This window comes from Dermacentor andersoni, chromosome 1 (genome assembly GCF_023375885.2).
Source record: "Dermacentor andersoni chromosome 1, qqDerAnde1_hic_scaffold, whole genome shotgun sequence".
NCBI classification, from domain to species: domain Eukaryota; kingdom Metazoa; phylum Arthropoda; class Arachnida; order Ixodida; family Ixodidae; genus Dermacentor; species Dermacentor andersoni.
The window spans coordinates 161899649-161917252 of record NC_092814.1 but is presented as its reverse complement, the minus strand read 5'-3'; the positions used below and the strand labels follow the sequence as shown (position 1 = coordinate 161917252).

General features: G+C 47.8%; 2 protein-coding genes across 2 annotated transcripts in view; one reads left to right on the top strand and one right to left on the bottom strand.

The window, feature by feature from the left end:
- The window catches only part of Culd (CUB and LDLa domain), a 223478-nt gene that overhangs the window by 106043 nt on the left and 99831 nt on the right, over positions 1–17604 (top strand). The gene's annotated exons all lie outside the window — the stretch shown is intronic.
- Positions 10985–14604, bottom strand: LOC140217377 (putative nuclease HARBI1). Its single transcript, XM_072287941.1, has 3 exons — positions 13755–14604; positions 12770–12908; positions 10985–11773 (listed from the first exon to the last, which is right to left on the bottom strand). The coding sequence occupies exons 1-3, from the start codon at positions 14100–14102 to the stop codon at positions 11256–11258; spliced, it is 1005 nt and encodes a 334-aa protein (XP_072144042.1). The 5' UTR covers positions 14103–14604; the 3' UTR covers positions 10985–11255.

Sequence of the window (17604 nt, the reverse complement as noted above, 5' to 3'; positions counted from 1 at the left end):
TTGCTTCAGAGCCGGCGATGGATGATTGGACTTTTTTGTAATTCCAGGAACAGAAGATAATATAAAAACTCTAAAGGTCAAAGTCTCGTGACTTCGTATGTTAGTTACTCAATATGGAACCAGGTTCTCCTAGTTCTCACATACGTGAATGCATACATACACAATAACGAACACTATGAACGAATAAGAACGAATAAGAATACTAACGAATGAATAAGAACAAATAAGAATACTAACGAACGAATGAGAACGAATAGACAATAACGAACGAGAAAAACCAGGGGAACTGAGAAATTGCAGTCAAGCACATGACCCACCGCTTTCGAGAAATTCTTAGTCAAAATTTGTGGCAGAATTTGTTGCTGCTTCAGTTGATATGTTTCCGCACTATGAAAAAGAAATGCCGCACGAAAAACTGCGAACTAGAACAGCAATGCTACAGAACATTTAGAGTCCCTATTTTTGAAAACTGCTGCGAGGAGCGGTTTCCAGCAAAATATTATGCCGAAGTCCATTAATATTGTTCAAAAAGTACTGAAGAACCCTGGTTATGCTTTGAGAATTTGCTTAATTCGGGTTTGTAATTACAACATGCCCCCTAAAGCAACTAACTAAATGTAAATTAGTAAAATTTTGGTAATTAAGAATCGCATTCGCGATTATGTCGCGCAATCATGATCACCGCTGCTGGTATGAAGCTGGGGAGGTATTCTGTAAGAGTCCACCTAGTGGACACGTCTGTTTCGTCTGCTGTTGAAGTTCTGATTGGCTGGGCTAAGCTGCGCGTCCGCAGCAGCGAGGTGCCACAGCCAATCAGCACTTCAGCAGCAGACGAAATGGATATCCCTGGTAAAGGGCCGCCGTATATTAGCTCATCTGAGCTGCGCTGCGGTGAGAATTTTGGGAGTTTTCGTGCATGGGAGGCATTGTAGTATGCCTTCCGTCGAGAAGGACTCAATGTGCTGTGCCGGATGCGTACACTGCGCACGAAAAGTCGTTGACGCAGTTTCGCTGCACTGCCGCTTTCGAGTATGTGCTGCTCAAGTCACACAATGTCAAGCTGCAACGGCAGACTGTGGCAATGTGTGTCTATTCGTTTGACGCGCACCGACGCAGAACCGTGACCCCTGAAAGACGATGCAATGAAGTAATTAAACTAATAAGCGAATAAAGTAGATGCTATCTATGGCGTTGCCGCAATGACTGAATCCGATCGGTTCTGGCGCGTGTCGACGCTGGCTGCCGTTGGAGTGGCGGGGCACAAGCATGCTTTATGCGGCATGGGCACATTCAGTGGCCGTCGGTAAATCACGTGATTGTGTCTTCCATGTAGCCTTCGCGTTCAAGCGCAATAATTTTTCTCGCGGAGAGAGAACGATGAGACGCAATTATTTCGCTTGTTTGTCACTCATTTGTTTAACAGCAACGTATAATGTGACAACAGACCTTTAACCCTTTCGCTGTCGGACGTTTCTGGCCGTGACGCACCCCCAGTGTCGGCTTGGTTTCAGGGAACGAGCATAACAGGGAATGAACATAGCAATTTATTTTTGATTATGATTGGCATACAAATAACATAGTCAATGCAATATGCACATTTCAGTGTTCTGCAGCTGTTGTTAGTAAACATCATCATCATCATCAGCCTGACTATAAAATCTGTTCAACATCCGAATCTGACGATGCGGAACCCTCTTCGTCTCAAGCGACTTTGTCCGAGTCCGAATCCGAGCTCGGCTCATATTCTGAATCGGAATCCAGCCACCGCTCCCATGAGCAGACGAACGCCCCGCGCGCCGAGCCATCCGAAAGTAACCGCGCGCAGGGAGGATGCGCTTTCAGTCGCCCGCGCAACGGAGAGAAATGGCACGTTGCGTGATCAAGAAGACAGAGGGAGATGAAAAAAGGCTAAACAAAGTTCGAAGGGCTTTACGTTTACTGCTGCAAGTCAGAAGCGAGGGTGCGGCGAGAGAGCGAAAGCAGCAATCGAGTCACCCTTCTTGGAGAGGCAACGGCACGTGCGACTGAACTTGACGCGCCGTAGCAGGCACACCAACAGAAGAAAAATAAAAACCTTCAAACCAGCGGAGATTACAGAACAACCCTTGAACCCATAACCACACGCGCGCGACGCATGATCCAGCGAACGCGGAGCCACCGCGCCACTCAGCAAAGAGAAAGTGGGGAGTGGCAGTCGCACCGTACTCTTCAATACATGGGTTAACACAGATCGGAGCGAATATACGAACTTGTAGAAAGAGTCAACAGATGGCGTGGCCAATCCAGGAGCGCCTGTTTTTGCGCTCAGGCGCGAAATTTTGAACGCACGATAGAGAACGTACCGGTACGTCAGTGACACCGTGGGGGGGAAGCGCGATGACGTACCGGTACGTCAGTGACAGCGAAAGGGTTAAGCACCGCTTTTTATCGACATTCCCCTAACAACTCCATGCTGTAACTGGCTGCCTGTACCACGTCAGTTGATTTTGTTTTGTTTATCCTCTTAGCAACGCGTTCCGCAGCAGTTACGACTGCTCAATGAGCTGTCTTTTAATTACCTATGCCGCTTCACCATCAAAAATCTCGTTAAGTACTGCGAATTCCTGCGCGTGGCAGTTTAAAAAGAACACTACCCGTGGTTTTAGAGACTCGACTGCATTTTTGTTTAGCTTTCTGCATTGTTAAGTGAAGCACGGGACGCGCTCGCGACGATATGAAGAGTACTGTCAGCGAACGAAAGTGCCTTTTCCGGTGGTAAGAAGTTTAGCCTGAACAAACAAACGAAGCAAGTTAGACCGGTTGCTATTGGCGGCGAGGAGTTACGGAGTCGCCATCTATCGAAAGCGCCTCGCTGGCGTAGTATGAGGGATCACGCGGCGCGCTCCTCATAGGTTTTGCTGTCAGCGCTCTCTGAAAACACCTGCTCTCCCGGACATTTCTGTAAGTACTTTCGAAACGAGAGAAGTTTTTTACTGTCTAAATAATAATCTTGGGCAAACTGAAAGCACAGAATCGTTTACAGACGCTATCTCTTTACCGAATACGTACAGTGAACGCCTCTGCGCGCGGTCGCCGCGATGGAGTCTCCCGAACCGGCTTCTTGCGTGAAAGGTAGGCAAACGCTGAGAACAAACTATGTGAAATATGTTCTTATAGTGTTCGTATACCTAAATGGAGCGTAATAGAATGAAGCCTCAATGCAGCGATCGCACAGGTTCGCAGCGACCGACTGCGCGTTTGCATGCTTGTCCGCGCACTGTTTCGCTTTCGCCGCGTGCGCGTTTTCCCACCGTGCCATGAGCTTTAGGCCGCAGAATATGAGCATTTGACAGTATACAAGCAACCATTGTTGCGTGGGCGCTATCAGAGCTGTTGAAAAATAATTTCATTGTAGAGACTTCGACGCCTATACTGGGACTGCAGTGATGTGCCGTCGCGACGATTCTTTTTTTTTTTTTTTAAATACTTGGACGTTTCAATATTATTTCTCGAGTTGCGTCGCACTGTGTGTTTATTGGTGTTCTCAGCGCGCGATTTCCCGCTGCTTCTTTTTTGCAATTCAGTGCATTAATTCATAACACAAACATGACCATATACCATGCTTCTTTTTTAATGTGCTTCTTACCGCTCCCTTTCCACTCCAGTGAACTTGCCATGTCTATAGCATCGACAAGTTCATAGACCAAAACGTCGTGGCATTAGTCGGGCAGCGGACTCGGGCGAGCGTCTCAGTGTGCGTTTTCCGAACGTCGCAGACCCGGCGCCGTAGCAGAAATCTTCCTCGCGTCTGTGCTTGCTGCATACCCGAGTTGTAGCCGATGACTGTTTGCCGGTTTTATGTTTCGCGAGCCAAGCTTCACGCAGCTTCTTGTCCTGCGGCTACGGGTGAATAAGGCTGACACCGGGCTCCGTTGCGTACGTCCGGCACTGCGGCACCGAGCAGTAGCTATACCATGCTGCGCGCCTTCAAAGGCAGCCCCTGCCTATTGTAGTGCTTTCAAGCGTTGTAAAGGAGACACTCGAAGCGGTAAAATTTCGCCACTAAACGAGGACCGCCGCGTACGAGGGAATTTAAACTCTCGTTTTCAGCTCGCTTCGGCGCTGCCGAAGCAGCCGACGCGGCCGCTATGTCCACGTGATCCCTAATAGCACGTCACGCCGACGGTGGCGCCAGCTTTTCCAGTGGTGGAGCTCGAGGCCAATACAGCCCGATGACAGCGTAACTCAATGCGGAGAGCTGAGACTTGTACTACTACCCATACAATTTCGTCGCTCGCCACCAGTTCAAGGTCGCAGCGCGGTGCGTTCAGAACTCCAGCGCATCAGTCCCATATTGACCTACGATTGAAGCTCATGACGCCCTATAAGTCTAGGATATTAACTGTTGAATAGGTTGTAAGCAGTGATGGGCAGCATCGAACATAGATGTACCTCAGATACTATCTTAGATATTCCTCGGGTATCATGCATCTGTATCACGATACGTCCGGCAAGACGTGTATAAGTATCTGTATTTCCAATACATGAAGGAATGTATCGTGTATCTTAAGATGCAAGATCCTGGCTATCACAGCATCACCGTGCGAAACTGTAAACGTTGGCTGAAGTCCGCTTATCAAGCTGATACTGCTGCCACTTGCCAGTAATCCACCTCAAAAACCTAAAGGCGGCGACATTCTTTTAATTTTTCCGCCAGAGCCCTCCAGCGAGGGCAGGCCATAAGGTCCGCGCGTGCCTATTGGTGGAGCAGAATCACGTGGTGGTGCTCACGCCGTCTTAACGAGAACAAGCGCGCGCACATCTGCGCGCAGCGGACCTTTCCTTGTACTCCTTTATTTGTTTTTTTTGTTTTGTTTTGTTTTTAGTTGCGTCGATGCCATGACACTTGCTCGTAGCTACCGTACTGTGCTGCGTAGGCGAATGCATGCGGCGTCTTTCGCGCAAATTATGGTGCCGCTATAGTTTCGTTATCGAATTTTCTCTTGCGTGGTGCTTTGTCACGAAGTTTGAAAAATGCAAAAGTGGGCTTGCCTTGCGTCTAGTTGCTTTCACACATCAGCGGTTTGAAGGATCTCGTGGATGTAAGTTTGACTGTTGTGAACCAAAGCATGGAAAGCGCTGCTCCCGGGAGACTTGTGCATAAGGCGGCTATTTTGTGTATGTTATTGTTGCTCGCAAGCACCAAAAGCAATTTTTGGACTACTTTACATGAGAAGAATTCTGCGAAATATGAATAAGCTACGAGAGCTGCACACTACGGACGGACTAGCGCTTCTTTATGCGTTGTGACAGGTTGTTGATCTGCTCGATTTTTGTAGTTAACGCGCTCCAAACATAAGAAGGATATTTTTTTACGCTCTAAGTGCCAAAATTAATAATAAAATGCTAAGAGCTGAACTATTAAAACTGTCAACTTAAGCCCAAACAAACCATATGCTGACCGCGTTACATTTGGGATCGATGCGAGTGCTTTCTAGCGATTCTGTCAACGCTGCTTGTACAGGACATACTTACGCAAATAATCGAGCTAGCACTTGCTCTCTGAAATAGTCGTGACCAACGGGCGTAGATTATTGTTCACTTCAGACCATCACAAGCCTTTCGTTCGCCTGCTTCAACCCATTTGTGTAATCATTTTGCGGCAACAAAGGAATCAGTTACACCTCAGCCCGCTAACGGAGCCTAGGTTACAAGGTTGAAATGAAGCAAGGTTGGTTGGAGTTAAGAAATTTCCAAGCAAACATTTTTGCGCATACGCGTTTGCTACTACATTATATTGACCTATAATAAATTTGCAAATGTATCGAAGTATCTTATGCATGATACAAATGGAAAGTATCGTATCGGATACAATAATTGCCGTACTATCCTGTATATAGAAGAAGGGTAAAAAGAAGGACAACCGACCACTGAAAGAATACAAGAAAGGACGTTTCGGCTCCCCTGACGGAAGCCTTGCGTGGAGCCGAAACGTCTTTTCTTGTATTCTTTCAGTGGTCGGTGTCCTTCTTTTTACCCTTCTACATAATGCCTCCCGACCAGACGGGCTTCCGTCAAAACCTCGACTTTATCTTGTATCTGTATCTCAAATACTTGTTGACCGAGTATCTTGTACCGTATCATGATACAATTGCAAAGTATCTTTGTCCAGCCCTGGTTGTAAGCAATCAGCCCGCGCTTATTTCACTCCTGAGTGGAAACGTATAGCCCGACGTATAGCTACACACAGTATAGAGAAGAGTCGTCAGAACCGACGTGCTGTATAAAATACTTTATTTTTCATCAATTATCTCCTGTTACGTTTCGCCTACAACGCGCGGTAATGCCGGCGCGGATGCAACGGACGCCGGGGCTTTGTTCAAAGCGGCGGACATTTTGGCCCGTTCAACGACGCCGCAACGCCTACCCGCCAAGCGTGTCCAGGCGTGTTTCAGTGCCACGTGTCTTCGTGTGTGCGTGTGTGTGTGTGTGCCCTCGCTTGTCAAAGCGCGGCAGCCGGGGAGCGGAGTTCCCCGAATGAGGGGCCTGGAGGTCTCTCGGCTCAACCGCTCGCGCCGTCGTGGGCCCCTGCTGCGCCGTCCCGTGACCTTCATCCCGTGACCTTCCCTCCTTCCCTTTTGGACCGCGACGCCGAGAGTATAAGAGCAGCTGCCCCCGGACGCCAGGGGAGAGGCTCCGATTTGTACTGTTGAGTTACGTGCTCTCCCGTCTCTCCACTTCGGTCGACCTGACCGGCCGCTCTTTTGCTATGTTAGAATAAACAAGTTGTTCTGTTACCAGTCTTCTCATGCTTTGCCGGGACCTTCGGATGCTTCCAGTGCCCCAGGCCGCCAGGCCAACGCTACCCTTGGGGCTTGCGACCCATTGGCAATAACGGGCGTCAGCACCGAGACCCCAACAACTCGGGCCAGCGGTGCGATTACAACATCTGGGGCCGTATTCTGTAGCGGTTCCTTTGGGAACCGGTTCCCTTTGGCTGTTACGTCTGGATTACGTCACTCGGAGAAAGAGTGGAACGGGGCGGCGTGAGGGGAACCAATCAACGAGCGGCGGTCTGCCGGAAGATCACGTCATCATTTTTGTTTGTACTTAGGGGACGGTATAGCAATTGAAGAATGTTGCTGGTTTGATAAAAAAACATTGGTTTGTATAGAACACTTGCAAATATATTTTCAGTAATAAATGTGAGCTTGCGGCGCAGACCGCTACTGGGAGTTGTAATTTTATTTGTGTTGTTTTCTTATTTAGTCGCTAGGTGGTGTGCCATACGTTATGCAAACAAGTTGCCTCGCTTTGTTTACGTTTTGGACTTGCCAGTTTGCGCGCCGAATCCGAAACTGGGTCCTCATGTTTGAGCGAGGCCGCGCGATATACTCGTGTCATTTGTTGAAGAGCACCCCTACCTTGCGAAGGCGTCGTGTGTGCTGGGTCAACAGCTGACGGCGGCGCGCAAGGAGGAGCTCTGGCAGCCAGTGACTGCCTTGCTGAGGGCCCGGCAGTGAAAACTGCGGCCCAATGGCGCGGCGTGTGGAAGAAAGATGTGTATAACGCCCGCCGTGATGCAGCCGCCTTGCACGCCGAAAGCAGGTAAGCACACTCGTTGACGGAGCTTTTGCGCACCATATTCTAACAAACGTGTTAATCACAGAGGAACCGGAGGAGGCAGCCTGCCCGGACCGCGAGGGCGCGTCCTCTCCCTAGTTGGAAGGGCGAGCGCCATCGGAGTCTGCCCGCCGTTCTTCGAGCCCGACGAAGAGGTGAACATCAGCGCATGGGTTTCAATAGGTCAACGCCAAATCGACGCGCTGTCGCGATTTATGGCAACACCCACGCTTTTAATTTTTCAACTTTGCCCCGTGCGGTCCGTTTATGGAACGCACTACCAGATACCATTGCATGCCAATATAAACACACTGCATTTCGCAATCTGCTAAACGATCGATATGCCGTTTCAACCGTCTAAACACGTCATGTCCTTTGTAATTTTCTTGCATATTTTCTACAAGTTAAAGAATTTCAGTGGTCCCAATTTCTTTACAATACTTACTACTGTATAACATGCAAAAATGTTTACAATGTTATTATGTTATTATGTTGTTGTTTACCATTTATTGTTATTGCTCTACATATTGTATTTGCTAATGTAATAATTTTCCATGTTCTGTGCGTACTCCTTTCATTATGCTGCAGTTTATTTCTTTCCCGATTCCATACTAATATGTTACCGTATTTCCCCATTTACACTATACCTTCTCGAAGGCCTGTAAGGTACATGTAAATAAATAAATAAATATTTACAATGTTTGCAGATGACTGTATAGTATATAGGGTCATCAACAGCGAATCTGACCAACAAGCACTACAACACGATTTGGATTTGATTGCCATATGGTGTGAAAAATGGAAAATGTCACTGAATGAGAAAAAGAGTGTCCACGTCACCTTTACCTGGAAGAGCTCATACGACAGCAATCGTAACACTATAAATAATGCTACTCTTGAACAAGTGTCAGAATATAAATACTTAGATGTATTTTTTTCTGCTGATCTAAGGTGGAACAGACACGTTACTCATGTTACGAACAAGGCTGTCGGAGCATTAGATTTTTTGAAACGTAACTTTAGTAGCTCGCCACAGAAACTTAGGGAGCAACTGTATTTCACACATGTGCGCAGTACACTGGAGTATGCGTGTGTTTGCTGGGATCCATATGCTACAGAACTTGTAGATAAACTAGAAAAAGTGCAGAACAGGGCAGTTCGGTTTGTCCTTGGCAATTATGACAGGATGCTTAGCATGACAGAAAGCAAAAAAGCATTAAATTGGCATCTTCTTGAACACCGTCGCCGAAATCTCAGATTAAAATTTCTTCATAACATATACCACTCTAATACGGGGATAGCCAGGTAATTGTATTTTCAGCCGCCCACATATGTTTCTAAAAGGCGAGATCACAAATTAAAAATATGTGAGATTCCTTTTGACCCTCTATTGCATGAATTATGAAAGTCATTTTTTCAGCTTTCATTATTGATTGAATGAACAAACATGACTGTAATAATAAAGATAAAGCTTTGTGCCAAATATGGCACACCATGAAGATGGCTGAGCGCTCTTGCTGCCATGGGCGGAAAACAAAGCTTCACAGATGGTGGCCTTTTAATGTGATGTGGGGAATGAAATGAAACAGTTGTTTGCTGCGTTCAGGCACAGATGAATGTTTCACTTCTTCTATCTTACCAACAACTTGTTTGTGCAAGGTGGCCGCTTACATCTTTGTTTCTTCTCGTCAAATTCTGGCCAGTGGCTGACTTGGTCAGATCGGTCGTCTTTGGGTCGCATCGCGGCCGCTGGTCCCTGTGCTTTTTTGACTTGAACATGGAATTCGATGTTCTGACTAGAAGTCCTTCCTGGTCGCTAGTTGGGTAGGCACTTGTTATGCGAGGTAAGGCATTCTGCAATTTCTGCTTTTAATTGAGCCAGCGGTAGTACTTGTCTCCTCCTAAGCTGCTCCTGCACCCTCCTGTACAATACCCATGCTGTTAGTACCGATAAGTCTAGCATAGGCGTAAAAATTCGAAAGTGCCATTTCTTCGACATCTGATATGTATGCAGTAAAGTCCAAACAGAGAGTCCAGCAGGTCGACACCACCCATGTGCCTGTTATGGACCTTTACTACGCTGGGGCAATCAATTTCGCGAAACACCTTGGCAGAGGTAAACCAGCGCTGAGTCTTTTGGACTGGATCTCTCCCATCAAAGCTCGACAGAAATGTCACGGCGCGGTTGTCGTATCAACGCACACACGATAACTCTACGTCATCTATCGCGCTTGTGAGTGCCTCTGAAGCACCACTTCCTTTACATTTCAGTTCCTTTTCACTTTTCAGGCGGCTGTTTGGTAGACAATTCGCCCTCACCGTACCGATCGTCAAAATTACATCTTGTGATAGAGTGACCTGCAGCTTCGGGCTATTGAACAGATGGCAGCATGTTACCATATGTTGTATTTCAAGTTCATACTGTGCCAAATATGGCACACACCGATTTCGGTTTCTCTGCTGTAGTTGCAGGCAAAATTGAGAAAACTAGTAACTGCCTTGAATTGGCGAGGCCAAAAAATATGCCAAAATAATTTTTCTACGTTTCTGCGGTCGAACTTTTCAGAGAAAAAAAAAAACCAATTGCTCGTGTTTGCCCCCTCCGAGTTTCACGTCGCATCCCAAAATCTACTTCACCTCTGTTTTGCGTATCACTCAAGAGATGGCAGCACTTGCCCATAATAAGTGCGCATAACTACGAGATTTACTCTGACGGTATCACATTCTCAACTGGGAATCTCACACATGCGAAAAAGAATGGTAACCGGTATGTGCCAAATATGGGACGCCATGCAATAGAGGGTTAAAAGTGACGCTTTCCGCTACTCTTTCTATGTTCGTACTATAAGAGACTGGAATACTCTACCACCTGACACTGTCTGTATTTGTTCAAATGATGATTTCTTCCATGCTTTATGAGTGTAATTCTGAGTGTTCATTTATATGAGTTGTACCCTCCCTGCTGTAATGCCTGAATGGCGAAGCAGGTACCCAATGAATAAAATGAATAAATAAAGAAATGTTTCATTGTCATGATTTTGTTTATATTGTTGCACCTTGTTAAGCAGCAATTACGAGCATTATGTGAAATCATGTGTGCAAGAAATGCAATGTTGAAGCAACTCTTGAGTTTAAACAAAGCAGTAGTAAGCATCAGTGTCTGCTATTTAACGAAATCCTGCTCCAATAAGTGCTTGACATGTCTCGTTTGTTGCTATACGTTTCAATATGTGCTATACAGATTGCTGACGACATTTCAGTTGCTGTGTAACTCATGCTGCTCTTGCGTGTCACACATGAACAGACATCTTCAGCTTTGGAACAATGCATACTGCACAGTAAAATAGGCATTGCAAAGCAATATTCAACAATGCAAGATTGGTTGCCATTCACCTTGGAAATAACCTTTATTTAAAGAAATATCCCTGGCGAGACAATATTCAAAAGCACAGTGAACAAAGCAAAGGAGTAACATAATGGCACATGGTTATTTGTCACTGCATGTGTATCTGTCATGCTCAACATAGACAAATCATGTGCTTTCCACTACTGCAGTATGCAGCATACTATGATTAGCCACATGTGAGCACACGCAATGTGTTATGTTGAAGTGCACGGCCTATTTACTTTTATGATAATAAAAATAAAACATGTTACACCAGCACATGTCTCCACCTCATTTGCCAGCGAATGCGCCGGCACACACTTTGCAGGTAGGCAATGCGCAAATTTCTGGGCAGCCGAAACACACCAACTATGGATTCACGCACCGCACGGCCTCTTTGAAACAAAGCTCGAGAAGGCTGTACAGGGTGCGCCTGCGGTGGCACCTGTACTTGAAGCGGCACTTGTGCCTGGGCTGGCTCCTGTGCTCTGTCGTCATGTGCACCGTCGTCACCTGGGTCGTCTGGCAGAGGCACGCCTGCTGCAAGGCAGAGGTTATGCAGCGCTGCACAAGCTGCAGCAATAGTGGCTGCTTTCTGAGGCGAGTAGTGGAGCACCCGATACCTCTGCAGGCATCGGAAGCGGCTCTTGACGACTCCTATGCACCGCTCAACGGCATTTCGCATTGATGCGTGTGCCTCATTATAGCGCCCCTCTGCCGTGAGGCGATTTGGGTGACCAGGCACAGGAGTCATGATCCATGGCTCTAGCGGGTACCCAGAGTCCCCTGTAAAGTGTTGCACGTCAGTGAACGAACGTGGATACATTAAGGCACAATGCAAGAACACAGTCTACGCCAGGGCCCTTTTACAACAGCAGCGGGTCTTGGATTTATTGTTGCAATATCTATCGAACATTGACCTTCCCAGAAAGTTGTAAAGAAAGTTCGACTCATTTTAAAGAAAAGCCCAATTTCACCTGTTGTCTCGGCTGCAAATCTCATTCTCGGGTTAAGTTGGACATGTAATATTTATTTCATACTCGTGGTTTTCTGCTCCGCTCATCCCATTTGCTTCTCCCTAAATGTACATCCTCCACTAAAACTAATTAGCTCTTCTCTCTTCAGAAGTGTTATTTTATAAAACACTTCTAAGGTCTACTCTCGAATATGCTGCCAGTATCTGGGATCCTTACTCTACTTTTCGTACCTCTTCTCGTGAAGGTACCCGAACTCGAGCTACCCGTTTGATCCTTTATAATCACTCTAGCACCACATGTCGCTGCAACAAAAAAAATTGCAGACATTGTGACACAAAGAAAAATAGCGCAACTTGCACTATTCTACAATATATACTACACCGATCACTAACGTCGATGCCGAAAGTTTCACGCACACGCTTATTCCTTTGTTCCAAGGACAGGGACCAGGTCCCCGAGTCCATTGTCACCAACCCTTTTCCATCCACCATACTTGAAAACTGCCATTTTGACGTGTTCTGTAGAATTCCACTCCTGCCTGTAACGCTCCACGTGGCATTCAGTGTATTGAAATTAATCAATAAACAGCATAACATGTCAGCTGTTGTATACATGCTGGTACAAATATCTGCCTTTTAAGAGAGACTTGTTTCTCTCGACAGTCGCTGCAGGTTCATTAGGTACTGCTGCATTCACAACACATTTCTAGCAAATCACGCTTTCTTAAAGCTTGCTAGGATGCAAAACTATTTGTCTGTGAATGTTTTACATGTGGAAGAAGCACTGCTACTTTAGGTGCACTTACCAAGCAAGACTTCTCCATGAAGTAACAGGCCACGAGTGAGGCGGCGGCGAAATGCAGAATACCTCCAGACGAAAGAATCGTGGCACGATCCCGGAAACCGTGGGTCAATTGCCAGGATATACAGCTTCGCGTCGCACACCTCATAAGGGAAAGCAAAGAGAAGGTGTCAGTGCCACTGCAACAAATATCTGGCACAATCTTTTGCTTACAACACTACTTGCCAATCAGTTACTGTTCAGTCAGCGAACACAATTACAGAAAAAGAGATATCAACATACGCAGTAGGCAGTTGAACTAATGATCAGCATGATAACAATGTCATCTTAACCTGCAAATGCAATGTTGGCATGTGTACACATGCTCATGTATGGCGTGCGGTCACAACACAATGTGCAAAATAATTCCTTTGGTTTCTTTCGTTCATATTGTATAAGATTCTGCTAAAGAGTTCCACCTGTGTTCTTTTTTTTTTTTTTCAGACAAAGTGCCTATTACAAGCGAAAGAACGCGGAAACAGCATGTGCCGTATTAACAGCTAGAGCAAATGGGTGTCCACACATTCTCATTCTCCCTCACACCATTTTCATTGATGGGATGCTCCTTTTCACGTTTACAGTCTGTTGGCCACAATGCTTTAGTTTTACGTCGAATAAGAATCACAAGGGCTCGTCTTCTGTTAGGATCGCTCGCAGACGAAGACTCCCTTCACTGCTACGGCGTCTATTCCGGTTTAAGTCGCGCGTAATGTGTTTACATTGTAGCATCGAAAAGGCTATTCAACTGTGATTAGAGAGCACTGAAAAAGTGCGGCCGGGTTCTATTGCCAAGATCAAAGTCGTCATTACACATACAACACAAACGCTACTTTCTCGAATAGGAACGCAAGTATTACCGGCAATTGATGAAAAATAACGAAACGAAGTTTTTTACAACGTGCACTCGCGCAATCACATATCGAAAATATTTGTCAATGAACAATACTCACGACCATGCAGTTGAGGGCGTAATACCCTTTACGGCTCCAGTACGATTCCGTTTCGCCGGGGCCGAGCTTCTTAGGGCGAACGATGGCTATCAGACTCCCGTCCACACATCCTAGAACTCCTGGAATTTTTCCACGGCTAAGAAAGCCTTCCTTGACGGCGGCTTTCTGTTGCGCCGTGGATGGGAATCTAACCCATCCTTTTTCTTTGCCCACAACCGTAATGGCCTTGGCGACGGCTGTAATGATCCGGCTGATCGAAGGCTGCGACAGTGCAATCGCTTCTTCATTCCCGACGCACTGTTGAAAGCTCCCGGTGGCAAAAAACCGCAGCGCGCACAGCACTTTCATCGTAATGTCGACACCACGAAATCTTTGAGGTCCGAGATGTCCTTCCAGCTCATCGCAAAGACGTCACACTATGTCTTTGGAGAGCCTAAAATGCCTTCGAAACTCTTCTTCGGCCATGCCGAACGCGTCGCGTCGTTGCCTCTCGTCGCGTCGTTGTCTTTCGGCACTCCCCAGCAACACAACCAAAGGAGCCGCCATTGCCGTCTCTGTCTCGTCTCGTCTAGGTGCCGGCTCGTCAGCTGGCGCGAGGTTAGCCGGCAGCCACGGTTGCCCTAGCAACCCTCGACATCATGCTCGCCCCCGCGCGCGACCCTCGAGAGAACCACTTCTCCGCGGTTCCTCTCCTAGCAGGGAACCGGTTCCTTTCCAGAAGATTGGCAACCTGTGTGACGTCATCAAAATTTGTCGTCCCGCCCACCAGGGATGACGACAACGAAACGCCGACCAATGGCAACAGCCCAAAGGAACCGGTTCCCAAAGGAACCGCTACAGAATACGGCCCCTGGTTGCCAGCGGTGAGATCGCGACAACGGAGGCCAGCAGCGAAGAGATGCGGTTGACTGTATGCTGAGCAGCACAACGACCATCCGGGAGCAGCGCAACGAGCCCTGTGTGATGACTGGTTGCCTGCAGCGGAACGACTGCGCGGAAGTCTTGGCTGCGAGGTTTGGTGAGTGCGGGACTTTCTTCTTCTGAGTTTTGCCAGGCTTTTGTTAGTGTTAGAAACAGAGCTGGTAATTGTGGTTGTCGTTGCTACCGGGTTAGTTTGCGGCAAGACAATAGTAGGCAGTAGAGAAAGCAGCATTCAGAGCAGCCATGGATTTGAAGTCGTTGCGCAAACCGAAATTGTTGGAGCTTGCGAGAGAGTTGGGTCTGGATGTCTCAGACAAACTCAGAAAACCAGAACTGCTAAGGGCTATTCTTGAGTTAGAAGCTGAGGATGACGAGCTGTCGGAATGCCTTGAGACCATTGAGGAGAGGGAGACGGCAAAAAGACAGGAGCGTGAACTTAAAGAACAGAAAGAGAAAGATGAGCGTGAACGAAAAGAACAGAAAGAAAAAGAAGAGCGCGAACACGCTTTGGAAATGAAGCGTCTCGAGTTAGAGATGGAACGCGCTCGTAATGGAAGTCAGGCACACGGTGCAGGAGAACGAGTATTGTTCAAAATGACTGACCTGATGCGGCCGTTTAAGCTTGGAGAGGACATTGGTTTGTTCCTGGTTAACTTTGAGCGAACGTGCGAGAAGCAGGGGTTCTCTCGGGAAACGTGGCCACAGCGCTTGCTCACTTTGCTACCCGGCGAGGCGGCCGACGTAGTCGCTCGCTTGGAGAGAGAGGAGGCAGAGGATTTCGACAAAGTGAAATCGAGTCTGCTAAAAAAGTACCGGCTGTCAGCGGAGGCGTTCCGTCGGAAGTTTCGGGAAAATGAGAAAGGCAAAAGTGAGTCATATACAGAGTTTGCCTACAGGCTTATGTCAAACATGCAGGAGTGGCTCAAAGAAGAGAAAGCGTTTGGTGACCACGAGAAAGTTCTGCAGTGTTTCGGGCTAGAACAGTTTTATAGTCGGTTACCTGAGAACGTGCGGTACTGGGTCTTGGATAGGCCAGACGTTAGTACGGTGGCTAGAGCCGCTGAGTTAGCCGAGGAGTTTGTGACGCGTCGGGCTCGCGGAGCTAAGGACGGTCAAAAGGGTGAATTTGGCTCCAAGTTTGAGAGGCCGAAGTTCACACCCATGAGAGCAAAGGGGGATACACGTAGTTCGGATGCGAGTGAAAGCAGTCCGACCGAACGTAAGGAGACGGCGGCAACCGAAGCCGAACGCAGAAAGCGGTTCGAGATGAGGCAAGCGCGCGTTTGTTATACGTGCCAGAAGCCGGGTCACTTTTCGGCGCAGTGCCCAGAAACAAAACCAAAAGTCGTGTTTTTTTCATTAGGCAGCACTGACGAGAACATCAAGCTTCTCGAGCCTTACATGCGAGACCTCCTCGTGAACGGGAAAGAGTGCCGAGTGCTTCGCGATACCGCAGCCACGATGGATGTAGTTCATCCCTCTTACGTAGAACCCGATATGTTCACGGGCGAGTGCGCATGGATCAAGCAAGCAGTGGAAGCTCATAGCGTGTGTCTGCCGGTAGCAAAAGTGCTTATTGAAGGACCTTTCGGAGCACTTGAGACGGAGGCCGCAGTGTCATCTATGCTGCCCCCCCAGTACCCATACTTATTTTCAAACAGGTCCGATCACCTCCTGCGCGAGAAGGGGCTTTTGTTTGGTGAGGCTAGCGTTCAGGCCTTAACCAGATCGAAGGTTCGGGAGCTCGCTGCAAAGGCGGTAGTTGCGGGGCCGACGTTGTTGAACGTTGAAAAAGGGTCAGAGGCGCAGCAAGCTAGTATTCAGAGCACGCCCGAACGGGATAAAATTGAGCCTGTAGCGTTAAAGGCACCAGATACTGGAGAGGAAATTTCCGATGCGGGAAAGTTAGAAGAGCTTCCGGTCGAGCTTCCGGGACTAGGCTCAGTGACAAACAGGAAAGACACCGATCAAGTCATTAGTGACTTAATAAGTAAAGCATCGCTGTCGCCTGAGCAGAAAACCGAACTACACCAGCTCTTACAAGAGTTTCAAGGTCTGTTCTCTGAGAGGCCTGGTAGGACTTCTGTCCTTACTCATGACATAGAACTTACCTCCCCAGAGCCAGTACGATCCAAGGCGTACCGGGTGTCACCCCGCCAGAGCGATATTATGGAGGCTGAGGTAAAGAAAATGCTACAGCTCGGTGTTATTGAAGCGGGTGAGAGTGATTATACCTCCCCTTTGATTTTAGTTGAGGTACCGGGCAAGGAACCTCGTCCTTGCGTCGACTACCGCAGGCTTAATTCCATCACTAAGGATCAAATTTATCCGATCCCTAACATCGAGGAGCGCCTTGAGAGAGTGAGTAGCGCTCAGTTTATTTCCACCCTAGATCTTGTCAGGGGTTATTGGCAGGTTCCACTTACAGAAGAGGCTAGTAGGTATGCGGCGTTCATTTCACCAATGGGGACATTCCGTCCTAAAGTTTTGAGTTTTGGTTTGAAGAACGCGCCATACTGCTTTTCAAGCCTCATGGATAAAGTGTTGCGGGGACAGCAAGAATTCGCTTTACCGTATCTAGACGACGTAGCGATATTCTCCGCATCCTGGCCTGAACATATGGCGCACTTGCGGGCAGTGCTAACCCGCCTGCGCGATGCGGGCTTGACAGTCAAGGCTCCCAAGTGCCAGTTAGCACAGGCAGAGGTTGTCTACCTCGGACACGTGATTGGTCGGGGTCGACGCCGCCCCTCTGAAATAAAGGTGGCCGCTGTGCGAGACTTCCCGCAACCGCGCACGAAGACCGATATTCGGTCGTTCTTAGGTGTCGCCGGCTACTATCAGAGGTACATCCCCAGGTACTCTGATATCGCGGCTCCCTTGACGGATGCTCTAAGAAAGACAGAGCCGCAAACAGTCGTCTGGGACG

Coding starts and splice junctions, on each gene's coding strand:
- LOC140217377 (XM_072287941.1), bottom strand. CDS start 14,102: ATGAAAGTGCTGTGCGCGCTGCGGTTTTTTGCCACCGGGAGCTTTCAA. Junction 12,909..13,754: donor ACGCCCTCAACTGCATGGTC/GTGAGTATTGTT, acceptor TTCCCTTATGAG/GTGTGCGACGCGAAGCTGTA. Junction 11,774..12,769: donor TCATGGAGAAGTCTTGCTTG/GTAAGTGCACCT, acceptor AACACTTTACAG/GGGACTCTGGGTACCCGCTA.